We start from the raw sequence: 16,440 nt of genomic DNA on the forward strand, positions 1-16,440 counted from the left end.
GAAATACAGCACTTACTCTTCCTTCTTTGCCAACAGCATCCATTTCTACCTCCCTGGCCCCCTCGATAAATTTCGTCAGCACCACTGGGTGTTCCTGTCACCAAGGAAAACAGAAGAACAGAACCTTTAGCTGAAATCATGTGCAGTGTCAAGTAAATCGTGTACCCTAAGAAAATACTAGGGCAATACTTGTAAAAAAAATTTAATGCTAAACATACTACACAAGCTCATTAGCCAATTTGTTTTGTAAGAGCAAGGTCATTCTCTGCCTACAGTGGAGGCAGAGAGTGTTTCTCCAGTTTTAAGCACTCAGTGAAATGGACACGAGTTTTTAAATTCAAATATAGGCTTCTTTTCTGAGTTAGAGAAAAGAGAGGATTAATGAGAGGGCAGAATGGGGGTTCCTCTTCTATTTCCAGAGTTATGAATAACTTACGGAATAAAATGTCTATTTATTTTTTTACATATTATTATTAGTTCAGGTTCTTTCTCTCCCTCCCAAAACTTATCTTCTCCAAGCGCTCCAATCTCTTAAATCAGATCTCCATATGAAAATTGTGAAGAACTTAGGAGAGTAGCATTTTGCATGAGTTTTATTAAACCAAAGATGAAATTCTTAACCTGAAATCGATATACCTTAAACCATTTCTAAAGTACGGCACTTGCAACTGCAAAATCAAACACTTTCCTTTGTTAATTTAAAAATATCCCTTCTTTCTGAGCTGTTTCAGAACCCCTTATCATTCTCGAAGTTCTTCCCACACTCCGTTTTTGCATGAGGGCATTGCGATGCCCCCCACAACCTGACCACTGCTTGCTTTTTCCGGATGAAATGAAGAAGTTGAATGAAGAGTTCCAGGGCTGAGGTATCTCTTCTCTATGTTCCGGGCCCAGAAGCCTGCACCAATGCTGTTTTCTTCCCAGACGCTGCTTTTACTTGTCTTCATGCCTCTCTTCCCCAAATGCACTCACTCCATCTTCTCTCTTTGGCTTCATCTTTCAAATCTTAACTCATCCTTCAAGACCCAGCTCAAATGCTACCTCCTCCCTGAAGCCTTCTCTGAACATCTTTTACTCCTCTCACCACAAAACTTTTTGGGGGCACTATTGTGGAATTCATCATCTTATGCACATATGTTAAACTCAATGTATCTTATTTCCTTTTACGAAACACTTTAAATGGAATTAAATTTTGTGGAAAACTCAAAATAACCAATGTCGTGTCACAAATAAGCTTTTTTCTTAAAATTTATTATTAAATGAGGTAAATTTCTATACTTCCTTTTCTTCAAATGCTTATAGGACATACAACTGTGTTTTAGCCAAAACAAAACAAAGAAATAAACAAACAAATGCAGCAGTTTCCCATCTCCATTCCCTCTTAAAATATTGGATGTTTACTATGGCAGGCCCAGTAGAGCAGTGCTAAGACCTATGTGATTTGTTGTTTTTTTTTTTGTCGTTGTTGTTGTTGTTTCTTTTCTGTATTACAACGATAACAATATAACTTCAAAAAAAGATAAAGCTTACCAGCTATCTTAGTTTACCTTAGCCAAGCCTGAGACAGGGATTCTTATTCAAGTGATTTATTGAGGGCATTAGAAAATCAGGATACAACAGCAGGGAAAAGGCAGTAAGATTATGGTCTCAATGAAAGCTGGGACCAGCTTTACCCCACAAGGAGCTCTGGAACATGAACTGCAGTGCAAAGTAAGTTCTATCTTGAGGTGAATGTCGTTGCCAAGGGTCATTTGAGGGTGGTGGTGAGGTGAGGGCTCCCATTTGACTGAGAATAGTTATACAGAGAAGTGCAGCTGGGGGATGTTATCAGTCATCACAGCAGTTGGGGGACAAGTACTCCCCCAGATGAAGGGATTTGAGTGGAACAACAACCACATTCGCCATCTTGGCCAATTGAACAAATTTATGAAATATTCCTTATTATACTGAAGAAAAAAATTTTTTAAATAAATTTTCATTTTTCAGCAGCATTATACACTGTTGGCCTTCTTAAAATACTTTCTTTCTTTGGTGCCATGAACTACTTTTTCATGCTTCTTTCTCAGGTTCTTTCTCGGTTCTGTCTTCTCTCGGCACTTAAATACCAGTATTCCTCTTTTCTCTGTCTTAATTGTTCCTTTTCCTCTCTCATCTCTCCTCAGTGGTTGCTTCCATCCTCAAAGCCACAATTACAATAATATGTTATTTTTTTTTTCCTTGGGCTATATTTGCATCTCTTTCTTTAGCTGTGATCTTGATCCTCAATTCCAAATCTATATATACCTGTGCTTTCAAAGCATGTCCACGTGGACTCCTCGTATGCACTTCATAGTCAAAAGTTCAAAGATTAAATATATGACTTCTCTCTCTAAGATTTCTCCTTCCTCATTGTTCCCTGTTTCAGTAAATGATGCCACCATACATCTAGTGGTCCAAGACAGACACTCTGGAGCCATCTATTATCTTCCTTCACCCTCTACTTCTGTCCATACACTAACTGCATTCAATGCACACCCTCAATATTTCTAGAATGTATGCAATTCTTTCCACCTTTACTATCACTCTGATCTAAGGCACTTTCATCTCTACCCTAAGCTACAGAAACAACCCCCTAACCATTTTCCGTGAATTCACTCTTGCCCCAGAATTCCCTCTCTAGCCTTCAGTAGAGTGATCTTTTTAAAAATAGAATACATGACTAAAATCCAAATGTATTGTCTTCTTTATCTGTTCCCCATCTATGTACTTCTTCTCCATGATTATGATCAACGCTTCCCACCAGATTTGATGACAAGCGAATGCTTGATCAGTTTTCAGAAATTCCATGCTTTTTCTCAACTTTAGACCTTGACGCCTGCTGTTCCTTTTTCCTCCTTACACCCAAAATGTAAACCTTCTAACTATTAATCAATCATTTAAAATCAATTCAAAAGAAGTCCCTTCTTCAGGAAATGGACTCCAACACATTTGCACTCTCTCTCAATATCATGTGTTTTCTCTATTTCAATGTCATCATATTTAATTGTAATTATCTGATGCCCAGTGTCCCTAGCAAAGAGAGTATTCTGTAAGAACAGAGACTGTACCTACCTTTTCATGAGTGTAACCTGTGATACTAAGAACAATGACATTATATAGCAGGTGCTAAAATGAATGAATACATAGACAGATAAATGACTAATGGGGGCTGGTTTTACTCTAGATTCCCTGAACTGAGTATTGCAGATTCTGCTAAAGTTTGATGGGGAGACTTGAATCAGAGAGTACTCAGTCATCTCTATGATAAAACTTTGGTCTTAAAAGGGTTCTATTCATATGCTAGCAGAAAGAAATATTTTAAAAAATATCCTACTGAGTAGAAGCCCAAGAAAAAGAGAGGTCTAACTGATGGTTTCACAGAAGGGGAGAGCGGCGGGACTACTGGCAGAGAATGGGACACAAGGGGGCAGTCAGTGTCACACTCCAGAGCACTGCTGGAGAGATTCCCTCCTCAGTGACCTGTTACACAACAGTGAATTTTAAATCCACTTGGTTTTCTTCTATTACTCTTTGTCTGTTCTCATTCTTTATCCTTATCCACCCTCTTCACTGCCCAAACATCCTTAGGGAAAAACTATCACACAAAAGGGAGGTCCAGCTTCATGCATGTGGGAACAACCCATGCTCTTTATCCCTCTTTAAAACGCCTCTGATTTTACCCTTGAGCTCCCTTCAAATACCTAACATTAAACTCTTTATAACTTGTGGTTCCTCTGCCTGCCTCTCAACCTCTCTCTCTCTCTCTCTCTCTCTCTCTCTCTCTCTCTCTCTCTCTCTCTCTCTCACACACACACACACACACACACACATAAAAAATATATATATTATATGTAATTTTATTTATATATATATAATTTTATTTTTTTAACCACAACTAGCTTTTGAAATCTTTTAAAAGGAAAACATTATTTTCTTCCTCTACAGTACAAGGTCTGCAGATTAATAGCCCCACTGGGTGAATCTTAAATGGATCACACTGAAGTAATGTCAAAGGAGAAAGTAAAAGCTGGAGCAGTGGAAGAAGGTGGTTGAATCACCACAAAATTATAAACATTCATATTAACTGACAAATGGAATGTACCAAAATGAAAAAAAATAATCAATTAATGAGCAACAGAATTTACTATTAAAGTTTCAGGTTTGACTCAGGCAAGGTCTCTCCAGATGTGAGAATTAAAAGTCAAGGAAGCCTCCACTTGTTCTTGATGAGCGTGCTTGGGACCCCTTGAGGCTGGCAATCGCTGGGATAACTTGACCAGTATCTCACTCATGATCAGACAGGATGTTTATCCAACCTGTCTCCTGGAGTCTAAAGTCATATAAATCTCTGTTGTGATCAAATATGCACTGACCCTAAGGATCTAAATATAATTAAATGCATTTGAGTTTTCTCAGACCCACATGTAGTAGACTAGTATGTAGAAGAAAAAAGAAAAACCATTCTAACAGCATCCTGTGAAAAAGAAAATCAGCATATTAAATAGGTAGAAATTAACAGAAATGTAAATGTCACCAGGAGAAAATGGAGCCCTACCTGAGAGACTCTAGTGGCTTCCTCAAGGAATTTTTTCATCTCATCCTCAGAGAATACCACATTCATGGCAGACCCACTGGGAAAAGAGGGGGAAAAACAGGTAAATGTCTTTACCACTTCAGAAGTAAAGTGTCCTAGACTAGATTCCTTCTCAGAACAGTTCTAGGCAACCTCGAGTTCTAGTCTAGGCTAAGTAAGAAGTTGCCTTCTTTAAAACTGAGACTTTATTCCATTTAATCAACAGGACAATCAAGCAAAGTAACATGTCACCCAAGTTGGGTATAAGGAAGGGGGTGGGACCTGTGATAATGCCCAAAGAAAACCCGGTAGCTCTACAGATGGCAGATCCCCAAGGTTTGTTCTTTCTGATTTACTGTTTTCACTCTCTCCTGGTTCTAGGTAATTTTAAACTTTTATAGGATTCATCCCAGGCCATATTTTCTCTAACTCTGTTTCTTCAGAGTTCACTACCAAAGTCCGATCTTAACTCATGGGTTTCCGGTAAAAGCAGGTCATTCTACTACTTCAACCAGGGTACAAAAGAATCAATTTTTTAGTAACATTTGCAAATATAACGTACAGTATCTGACTGAAACATATTCAATGGTGTCCTTCTTTCTCAATACTTGAAAAAGAATGCTATCTGAAATCAATTTACTCTGAATTTTGACATTTTCAAAGTAGAATAAAAGGGCTGAGGGATAAGAAGAAAAGGAAAATGAGAAAAAAATATTATTCTCTACTTTCTTTTTAAAATAGCATTTTCTTCTACCTTTTCTACTCTATTGCAAATTTCTATATAACAAGCTTTCAATTTCTTCATCTATTTAAGACAGTGAGGCTAAGGCTATAACATTGATAATTCATAGTATAGGAAACTAGAACAAAGATGTAAATAAAGATGAGAAAGGAAGCACAATAGTTAAAGCTCCTTTTTGAGATCCTCCCTTAAACATGTGTGTTGTTTAAATTAACGTAATACCTCAAAGAAGTAGTATTATTAGACTGTGGTTTATACGAAATGTCATTTAAATAAAAAAGAAAGTTTTCCACCTCATTTGAAATATTTCATTATTTTAACAGATCCCATCTCAAATTCCATTTACACTTTCAAATTGTGTACAGCAAATTGTGTTTCTCTTATTATCTCCTGTTCAGTGAAGTAGTTTCTTACATGTGGTAACATCTGAAGAGAGTAAGTGATAATTCACAACTTCTTTGATGATAGAACTTAGTTTCAAGGTTTAATATAAAAGATCCTTACTGTCCATGTCCCTCACCATTATAATTCATCTATTAAAATATATGACCTCCAAAACTCAAAAATTCAAAGCAGAAGCACCATCAGAAGTTGCTGACAACAGTCAAAGATAAGCTGTCATTTCTGGGTATTAGAAAACAGATGCTGGTGAGAGATATTCCAAGTGTGTTTTGTTTTGGTTTTGATTTTTCTTTTTTTTTTTTTAATTGTCCTCTCCTCTAATACAAAACTATCCACCCTCAGTTTGGCAAGGAGATGCCCTAAGCCATAATTCTAAGATGTAGGACTGTGGTGTCTTCCTATTACCACTCCATGAAGGAGAATCGTGGAGCTGAAGGGCTGTGCATGGGTCCATAATCTGGCTGTGCTGGTTTGAGAATTGTTTATGCATTTACAAATTACTACATATCAAAGCCTAGTGCTAATAGCATACAGCATACAGTTCTGTGTCTCTCAATTTTTAAATCATTGTTTTGGAAAACAATATATTACCTCAAAACATAAGAAGGTCTCAACAAGCAAGGGTAGTCCACAGACTTCGCAAAGTCCAATGCCTCATTCTAATTAATAGAAACAACAATAAAAATGGATGAGTAGTTTAAAATATTCAACAAAAATGCAGAACCGTATCATTAGAACAAGTGGTAACTCAACTCTTTTTGTTCTTTCTCTCAAAAGACACCATTAAAATGTAAATTGGACATCGAAATACATAAAATTCCTAGCTTCTAATTCTAAACATCAAATCTAGTTCTAAATGGTTTGAACTTCTTTTCATTGTCTGAATCTTAATGAGAATATTCCTATCAATTTATAACCAACATTTAACTGCAATCATGGAAATACAGCAACTTTAAAGCAAATTCACTAAGTATAGTGTATTTTATCTGCCCTGCAGTTAATACCTGCAGTAGTTCACATTCAGGTTATGACTCTTCAAAAGAGAACATTAAAAACAGATACATGTTTCTCTCCTTACCAAAGTGTTAACAGCTTTCCAGGGTGCCTGAGCCACCTTCAGCTCATCCAAGATGGCTGAGAAGATGGAGCGATCCTCAGCCCTGTCGATCTGCAGAGGGCTTGTGCCCATGATCTTGACACCATTCTTGTACAGAGGGACTGCCAGGTTGTTCGGAATCTGGCCTCCCACTGAGATGATGCAACCACTGCATGCCTGGAAAAGACATCCACAATATCAGCTATCGGGTACCTGCATCATCAGTGAACAACTGTGCAATTAGTATCTCCAGTTCCTTACTGAAAATGTTTAACATGACTGATATTTTCATTTCTCCCATTAATGTATAATATTATTAAGTTGTGCCACAAAGAGACAAAAGGATTTAGTTCTGACTTTCCAGAAACTGACACATTAAAATCTATGTAAGATCCCATACAACTAACTACACATGAAAGTGACATTTGCATGTGTGACAGTTAGAAAAAGAAAATCAATCCAATAAATATTTTCATCATGTACTCTATCCTATAATCAATTCTTGGACTATGGTTGTAATTTCCTAAGTAGATACAGATTTGTCCTTCTCACACTCACCTCTCCTGTTTTCCCCACCCCAATACTTCACATTCAGATTAATCATCCTACAAGACTTCTGCACCAAGTTGCTCCTACACTGAGTTCTCAAAAGGTTGCCATCGCCTAAAGGGTAGAGTGTAAACTCATTACCATCAGGGCAAATTAAGACTTGCCAATCTTATCTATCATCAGCTCCCCCAGCCCCAGGCAGAGGACTTTACTGTCCCCAGCTGTGTGGATTCCCACCAGCAAGCTTTCTGCACCATTCACCTTCCCGCCATTGTTTCCTTTCTCCTTTTCTCTTCTCCTTTATCTTACCTCTAACCATCCTTAATAAAGTCCAGTCTAAATCCTACCTCTCATTTTAGCATCCTCTGTCCTTTACCTGAACCTGTCTGTGGACACGAGTACTGATTTTAGCTCCTATTTCTTTACCATTTGCTTTACAAGCAGTCCCTGAATCTTCAAACGTACTGTTCTATTAGCAGTAAATTGTCAAGACTTAAAAAAAAAAAACAAAAAACCACAATATCTCAAAATTTCTCAAGACTGATATTCTAATGGTAAAGGTGAGCCAATGTGGAATGTTGGGAACTGGTTTTGGCATCGGAAGCCTCTTCCCTTCTCATCGGAAGTCTCTTCCCTTCTCTGTTCCCTCTGTGACACTCCCCCTGGAGCTCAGGCTCCTAGTCTGTGAAATTAGGATAATAATTCCTGCCTACTTTACAAGATCACTATGGAAATTAAATAAGATAATAAACATTAAAGGTCTTATACAGTGTGTAAATAAGATATTATTATTAATATTAGAAAATATAATATCTAATAGGCTGATTTTGGCATAATTTGTATTTGCCCTAATGACCTACTAGTGAATATTACAATTGCTGAAGTAATAGATAATGTGCCAAATGTATTTTTTTATTATTTGAAATCATTCTTAAATATTGCTAAAAGAGATGAAGCTAATTTCTCTCTGATGAGAGAAATTATAGTAATGCATAAGCAAATACCTGCCATTACATGCTTAAATGCATTGTAAACAGTATCAAAAATAATAATCCATAGTTCTGCATATTTATAAGTGTGCTTAAGCTACTTTTATCATTTTTATATTTAATATATTGTTTTTCAAAACCTTTAAGAAGAATTATTCTCTTTATGATATTAGTATCTGCTTATTTTTAATTAGTGATGTTAATATTTTAGAGACATTCAAAATGAATGTCTTAATTAAATGTATACAAAAAGTCTCTTACATGAAAGACTTCAAAATAATTTCTAAAATTAAGGGAGAAGTAGCAACCTATGAGCAAAATTTGGAGTCAGTTGGACTAAATAGGAGCTTAAAGTTGAATTAAAAGGACTTAATTATTAAATATACCAATATTTTTCAAAATAGCCTTATGAAATTGATTTTTATTTTTCAAGAAATTAACAACTTCAAAACAATAATAGCATAAACTGCTACTATATATTATTGATATATTGACAAACCCTAGATTAATCTTTTTGAGTTCTGAGGCAGTTATTACTCTCCCCATTTTATAGCTAAAGAAACGGGCTTGGTGAAGGCGAAATGACTTGCTCATAGTTCTTTCTAACAAATATAGAGCCAGTACTTGAACTAAGTTCTACCTATTTTAGAGTAGCTATTCTTAACTAATATACCAAATCTTTGAATCATAAGCTATTTGTCTGGCTGGTTTCAGAGGGAGTAAATGTTAGAGGATACAGTAAGAAGTATTTCTAAAACATTCTTTTTGAAAAGTGGTAGTTAGAAAAACTTTCACTGCAAAACCCTATTCTCATGAACGACCTCCAGAAATAAAGATCATTACTGGGAAGATAAACTACCCCCACAGAAATGGTTTAGAATAACAGTATGATGATGTAGGATAAGTTTTGCTCATACAGCAAAAGGAATTCAGCAGAAGAGAACATGTTTGTAGGATAAAAGTAATATAGGACAGTTTCATGGAAGACGTCTACCTTAAAATGACCCCAATTCCAAGCACAGAACTTGTAGAGACTTAAGGGGAAAAACCTGGTATCTCAGATAAGTAAATTATCATCATCATAATCATTCAACACCTAAATAGTTTCAGTAATTTACTGAATTAAAATATTCTAAAATTCAGATATTGTTCCACAAATATCTAAAATCTTTAGCCTAATTCCACTGGACTCTCAAAGTTTCATTGATCTTACCCAGATTTATTTGTATCTTTTTTCTTTTTACCCTGCTTAGTTTTCCTACATTTTAAAACCTGGTTTCACTAGGCTAACACAATGCCTCACAAGAATATTTCTGAAACAATGTACAAGCTTCAATCGTACCAGAAATTAAGTAATCAAAAAAAAATACTTCGAATTTATTTGAGAACATCTTAATTATTTTAGACACTAATCACTTTATTCAATCCTTATTTTGAAGGACAAATTAAATTCTGCATTAGAGACAGAATGCAATATGAGAAAACTTGTCTTGCTAACAGAAATAGCATTTACTTCATTAAAAAGTGGCCCCGATTTTTGCTATTTCATGATTATTCTCACATTTTAGATAGAATCTTAGGATTATATTTAATTACGATTAAACCAGTGCTAGAAATGAACCCCAATTCTAGTTGAGTCATGCATTCCTTAATGGGCTCTGCTTATCACTTACTAATGTCTGTCACTCATTCATTCATTTAACTCATGTAGTGTTACAGAAAGTACCACTGTCTATGTAGACAGATACGATTAGGTGTTAAAAAGAGGATAATAAAGTCATTAATCAGAGTACTTTTTATGAGATATGATCCAGTAAATTACTCATTGCAAAAGTAAGAAAAATTTAAGCAGGACTCAAACTAGACAGGGACATCATAAAGTATTAAATGTGTTGCTTGGTATTTTTAAATCCAATCTGTTTTTTAATGAACAAGTACAAAAAAATTAAGAAATGGGTCCTCAATGGGGCTTCAATACAGGAGAAAATCAGTGTTGCTTATTTATATAACTTTTCAAACCATGAGTCTCCAAAGAAAGAAAGGGGAAGTGTGAAGTTAAGACAGAATCTGCATGATTTTTATTCATTGTCGTAGCCTGTCAAGATTATTGCATAATGCATCTGCAGCAAACAGATCAAATAATAGATCTAAGAGAAGTACAGTGTTGCAACCTCTGTAAACAAGGTAATAATTTTAAACTCATATACCTCAAATATAATTTGAGAACATCTTTTCTCTTATAAGGAGCATCCTAAGCAAAATTGTGAACTAGGCAAAATTATCATCTATCAAATCCTTGTACATGGCAGACACCAGCTTTTCACTTTCTCGACTTTTCTGCATACTCACATTCTCCCCCCAAATCAAAATTTTTTTCTTGGGGAACAGAACCCATGAACACAATCACAGGAATAAATGCCAACTTTAAAGGGTTGCTCTTCATAAAGTATATTTTAAAATTCTGCAGCTAAAGGAACATATTATTATAACATATTCTATTTTAAAAAATAAGAATAAATGAGAAGGCGAGATCAGCACTCCTATCATTCCCTCTCACGCAACCACTGATCAAGACGTCCCTTCAAAGCAACCACCTATAATCACAGGGCATGTTACCCTTTTGACTTCCCCTTCATGTTTTCTTTAGAGATGTTTCCTTGATGCCATGGAATCAGCTTTGGTCCTGAACTAGACCAAGAAACCTGGACCAGGAGACCCATCATACTTTCTATCAACCCAGGTAGCTATATATCCTTGGGAAATCATATTGCCCTTCTAAGTGACTCAAATGTGTGCTTTTGAATAAGTTTAGGCATGCTCCAATTTTCTGCAAATTTACTACTAAATACGTCAGTGCCTTCAGCATCACTAGGGGCATCCAGGGGCAAATCCTGAAAGCTGAGGCACATCCATTATGAGAGACAGTGGAGCCTGTGGAGCCTGCTATGAGACGGTACACAACAACCTCGTGAAAGGAAACATACACACATATACGTACATGTGTTTATGATTTGTGTATATGGCATATAACATTGCCTGTAGGACAGCCTAAAGAATACATCAATGGAATTTTGTTCTTATGTTCAACATAACATTGAAAATTGCCTTATAATATATAGTAGCATTATAATTGCCAATTAGCTTCAAAGAAGGGCCAATTTATTACTTTCTGTAATACTAGATTCAGTTATAGTAAAAGGAGCTCATTAATATACATGTGTAACAATATCCAAAGGCAGTTGTAGAAATTTTTAATCTTTCCTTAAACCATTTCAGGGGAAATTATTAATTATATGTAAAATGCCTGCTGCTATTGCCTGCGATGCTTGTTAATATTTTTAAACAATTATGTAATTTTTCACATATTTATGTCACGAATCCTAGTTTTATTTTAATGCCTTGAAGGTAGAGACTTAGTTTTATAGCTCTCTATCCTATCGAAAGTAGAATTTAAAAGGTGCTCAAGAAACACTTGTAGAATGTACTTATTTTGATCACCCTTCTATGTATCTGAAATGAATATTAAGGAATCATTAGAAAAACCATGTCTGAAAGAAAACTAAAAATTGTGCAGATTTTACCATTAGGTTCAATTTTGTTATGTTAAAGGATCGGTAAGCCAGGCCTAAATAGACAACTATGATGATACATCCATCCTAAATTTGTCTGTTTTTCTTTATAATAATAAAATCATTTTATAATGTGATTTCAACCACAAATCTCATTTTACCTTCACAGTACGAGCATGTAGCACATTTTTAAACTCATATGATTCATTAACAACAAAAAAAACATGAAGCACAGAGAATTTAAGTAACTTGCACGAGTCAATGAGTTCTCAAGTTACACCTAGAATTGAAGTGTTATGGCTTCAATTCAGCATTATTTTTCCTAAGCAACTATATTTTACACATTGGGATTATTTCTATAGTAAGGAATTAATGGGAATGACATCGAAAGGCACAATTACTGAACATCACTTTGAAAATTTCCAGAAGTTATTTTTTTAATTGTAAGATAATTTAACTTGTTCTACAATCGTACAGTACTCTATAATCACGTGAATCCACGGTAAAGATACACTCTGTAACACTGGACTGGAGGTGAAAGAACTAAAAGAGACTGCTATAAAGGTACCAAAATCATTCAGAATGGACTCATCAATCTTAAATTGCAGACTAATGGCTTTGTATGATAGCACAAAGAATTAACTGGTCCTTTGTGAATAAATGACTTCTCGCCTCTGGGACCTGTTCATCATTAAACCCAACAGCACAAGAAATAGGGAAAGGCTGCCTACCGTATGTCTACATGACCAATTGAATCATTCTGGAAAATATTTATTGGGGTTGTCTTGTACTAGTTACTATGTGTCTGGCACAGGTTACCAAGAAGAGGTTTTTAGTACAGCTGGAATGCTTAGAAAGAAAAAGTGAATTTTATATGAAAAATAATCACTCTGTGCCAGGGCCTCAAGAATCTAAGGCTGGGGTAATTTTTTTTTTTAGAGTTTCATTACAAAATTAAATAATAGAAGACACTAGCAGTTCTTTATCCTGAGGGGAATCACAATACAAATCTATATACATGAATATACTTATAGAAAGTGTACACTGCATATGTATTTTTCTTCTTTTTTTTCTTTTTCTTTCTTTCTTTTTTTTTTTTACCTCCTGTTGGTAGATGTCAAGGATTCTCTCCAAAGACAACTCTTCAAAGTACAGTTTGTCACACTCATCAAAGTCTGTGCTCACGGTCTCAGGGTTGCAATTCACTACCACTGTCTTCTTGCCAAGCTGACGCAGTGTGCGGATACTGGAGACAGCACACCAATCAAATTCCACACTGCTACCTGCAGAGACAATGAAATTAGGAAAAGAGGTAAGAGGAGAAGCATACAGTTACAATGCAAAGAGAAGCAAGGTATATTGCCAGTCAGTTCAAGCTAAGGAAGCTAACGTCCTTTCAATTCAATTTTTAAAACTCCGAAATATAAATTTCAGATGCATTATGTGCACTATATTCATAGGAACAAAACAGGGACTAAGTAAACAACAATATGTTAGCTTCTTTAATATGCTAAGTTCTTTAACAGCTAATATCTGTATTTGAAGCATTCAGATTCTTAAAGTTAATGGGAGATAACTGTAATGATAAAACACAACCCTCATTTACTGAAGAGAAATTCAAAGTGAACATACACAAACGTGAACACACAAAAGTGAACTTAGTACACAAAAGTAGTTAAGTTAGTGATCAGAATACTTGAGTTCTTGTTTCGGTCCTTCCACTTACCCTGCTGTCTGAAGGCTAAACCCAGTGATCTCTGAGGTGCCTTATAGCTCTGACATATCTTGATTGATTAGAAAGTTCTGTCCTTTCCAAACATATTCTTTCGAGCTTGGCAAGGCCACTCCAGGCAGAGTGAGTGACCTTCTAAGAAGTAATTTGAAGTATAATAATGGCCTAACTGCCTCAAAATATCACCTCTACTGGGATGCCATAGAACTGAAAGTTCTGGGATTTGTACTTATCTTTTGCAGTAGGACTGTCTCCTAAAAACTGTTGTCAGAATGTTATCCAAATTTAGTAGCATATTAATTCTCACTATCAATTGAGTATAGACTTAATTGCCATCTTTGCTAATCTTTTCTAGGTGCTAAAGTAATGAAGAATTGTTGCATAAATTAAGTAAAATTTGAAGAGGAAGAAAGAAAGTTCTAGAAAAGAGAAGGGTAGGTCCCGGGACAGGTGTTCAGGCCAACTAGCCATTAAGAAACTAAGGCGGTAAAGGTATAAACACTTTATCTTCCTTCAAGATCTGACCAAATATTGTTAAACTAACACATCCTGAATGCACTTAGTTAAAATAAAAACTAAAATAAACTATGCTGAAAGTAACAAAGTAAGAGTACGTACATTTAGAACACATATTTCATCATTTCCGATACCTTATAGAAACTAAATGTTAAATACACTTATTAGGAAATATTGTCTACTTAAATATATACTTTGTAACTGTAATAACTTTTCATTATTAAATACCTGATTTTAAGTGACTAAGAGGAATGTGTAACAATTTCTGGTAAGAACGTTTTAATTAAATTATATAATGTTCTATGCACCAATGAGAAAAGCTCTTTGCATTTGATGTTGACAGAAGTCATAGGTCAGAGATTGCATCTATACATTTAATTCTGGCTAATGTATGAAGTTCTTGAGCAAATATATATTTTTGTGAAATACTATGCTAAAAGAGAAAAAAATCAAAGAATGTAATTCCTAACGCCAGTGAGAAGCTCAATTTTATTCATGAGGAAGAAAATGATAAACAGATGACATGATGAAATAAAAGGCGATAGAATTCGTAGTTGAGTCCCACTTCCACCACTTAATAGCTAGGTAAGTTTGGCTTTCATCTCCAAACATATTTCCTAGTTGGCAAAATATTTCTTATTTTGATATAAATAAACATAGACAGCATCTATTTTACATAGTTTTCAGAATAATGAAATTAACATGTGTGAAAAGTACTATATAAACTGTAAAGTCCTATGCAAATGAAAATTATCACTTTACCAATGTGGTATGGACCGCAACCCAGCACCATGGTTCCATGCTCACCAAAATTGATATCGTGTTCCTGAGGGAGGAAAAATAACATAAAAATCACTGTTATTCTTCCCTCTAAACTACGTGTCCTATTTTTGAATGCACCTTTCTCATTCTTCCTCTTGTTGACCTGCATTCTCTATTACCTTCTGGGAACCTCTAAATATAAAGTATTATAAAAACTCTACTAATCTGTAAAAAAACATCAGTTCAACATTTTTTAATTAAACAGTCATTAGAACACAACAAAATTGTATTGTTCATGTAACCATTGCCCTTATCTTTGCACTTGTTTGATTTCATCACCTTAAGGCAGTTCTTAAAAGATGAATACAGAAAGATGTCATCACATCTGATTCACATGATGTCATTTTTATTACCAAAGTCACTAGATAGATAACTAAAGACAAAAAATATATGTATTCCTCCACAGGAAGCGTTTACTAAATCTAGAGCTTTCTAATATGGCAGTTTGGCAGTTCCTACCTGACCATTGTAGGTAATGTAGAGGTAGTTGGTAACTGATGGGTACTCTGCAGCCAATGTATCAATCTGCAGGAGAAAATAAATAAATAAATACATATATACATAAAAGGATTTTAAAATTTCTTTTCATTATTATATTTTCAAGAATGATTATACAGTTTTTTGGTGCTGCATTCATATTTCCTTAATGCCTATTACTGTCAAAAATAAAGACCAAAATTAGGTATGTACACTCTAATTGCTTTCTAATTCTGCAAGTAAGAGGGGAGAAAAGCAATGACACCATCTAGTTATCACTTGAGCAGTTAATGATGATGTACATTCCACAGCATCATTAGATTACTACAGTAGTACCTCTCATGGACACAACAAAATAGTCCTATAGTCAACTGGTTACCAAGAAGACAGACAGCTGTTGAAAGCAGCTTCAAATAAAATCTAAAATTAGAGCAAAACAGAATATATGTAAGGATGCCTTTGGTTTGCAAATTTTGCATAAGATGTAAGTTACTTATGGCAATAAGCAATTGGATGACACAAATTTCATGAAGCATGAGGGAGAGAGGAAGGAGACAAGATCTCATTGAACAGAAAAGGTAAATCAATTTAGCTCTCAAGGGCCAGGAGCTCAGCCTAGAGAACAAGAATTTAGAGTCCAAAAGGGCAAACTAGTATAAAGCAGGTGAGAAGGAAGAATAATAATTGCTGAGTAGAAAATATTCAGTATCAAGCCTGAGACCTAAGGGTATGCATGTGCCCCTTGAGCACAAGAGGAAAAGACAATAATTTTAAAGGACAAAAACCAGCTGGAGGTACTTTAAGCCAAGCCATCTCTTCTACTAAAGGCCAAAAAAAATTTTTTTTAAATCACAATGGTACACCTATGAAAGTTCTTGTGTGATTGTCATGAATACTGGATGAGCTCATTATGTCCAATCCTATCACAATGAATACTAAATGAACCGTAATGATG

At 35.2% G+C, this 16,440-nt stretch overlaps 1 protein-coding gene across 1 annotated transcript in view; it reads right to left on the minus strand.

Annotated features, from left to right (window-relative positions):
* The window catches only part of CPS1 (carbamoyl-phosphate synthase 1), a 115,351-nt gene that overhangs the window by 21,117 nt on the left and 77,794 nt on the right, over positions 1 to 16,440 (minus strand). The window contains exons 23-29 of the mRNA XM_016158607.2: positions 15,468 to 15,533; positions 14,949 to 15,012; positions 13,040 to 13,221; positions 6,814 to 7,008; positions 6,327 to 6,394; positions 4,574 to 4,649; positions 17 to 94 (exon numbers count right to left, since the gene is read on the minus strand). Of these exons, the coding sequence (XP_016014093.2) occupies positions 17 to 94; positions 4,574 to 4,649; positions 6,327 to 6,394; positions 6,814 to 7,008; positions 13,040 to 13,221; positions 14,949 to 15,012; positions 15,468 to 15,533 (729 nt within the window). The remainder of the gene's footprint in view (positions 1 to 16; positions 95 to 4,573; positions 4,650 to 6,326; positions 6,395 to 6,813; positions 7,009 to 13,039; positions 13,222 to 14,948; positions 15,013 to 15,467; positions 15,534 to 16,440) is intronic.

This window comes from Rousettus aegyptiacus, unplaced genomic scaffold, assembly GCF_014176215.1.
Source record: "Rousettus aegyptiacus isolate mRouAeg1 unplaced genomic scaffold, mRouAeg1.p scaffold_m13_p_2, whole genome shotgun sequence".
In the NCBI taxonomy this organism is placed as follows: Eukaryota; Metazoa; Chordata; class Mammalia; order Chiroptera; family Pteropodidae; genus Rousettus; species Rousettus aegyptiacus.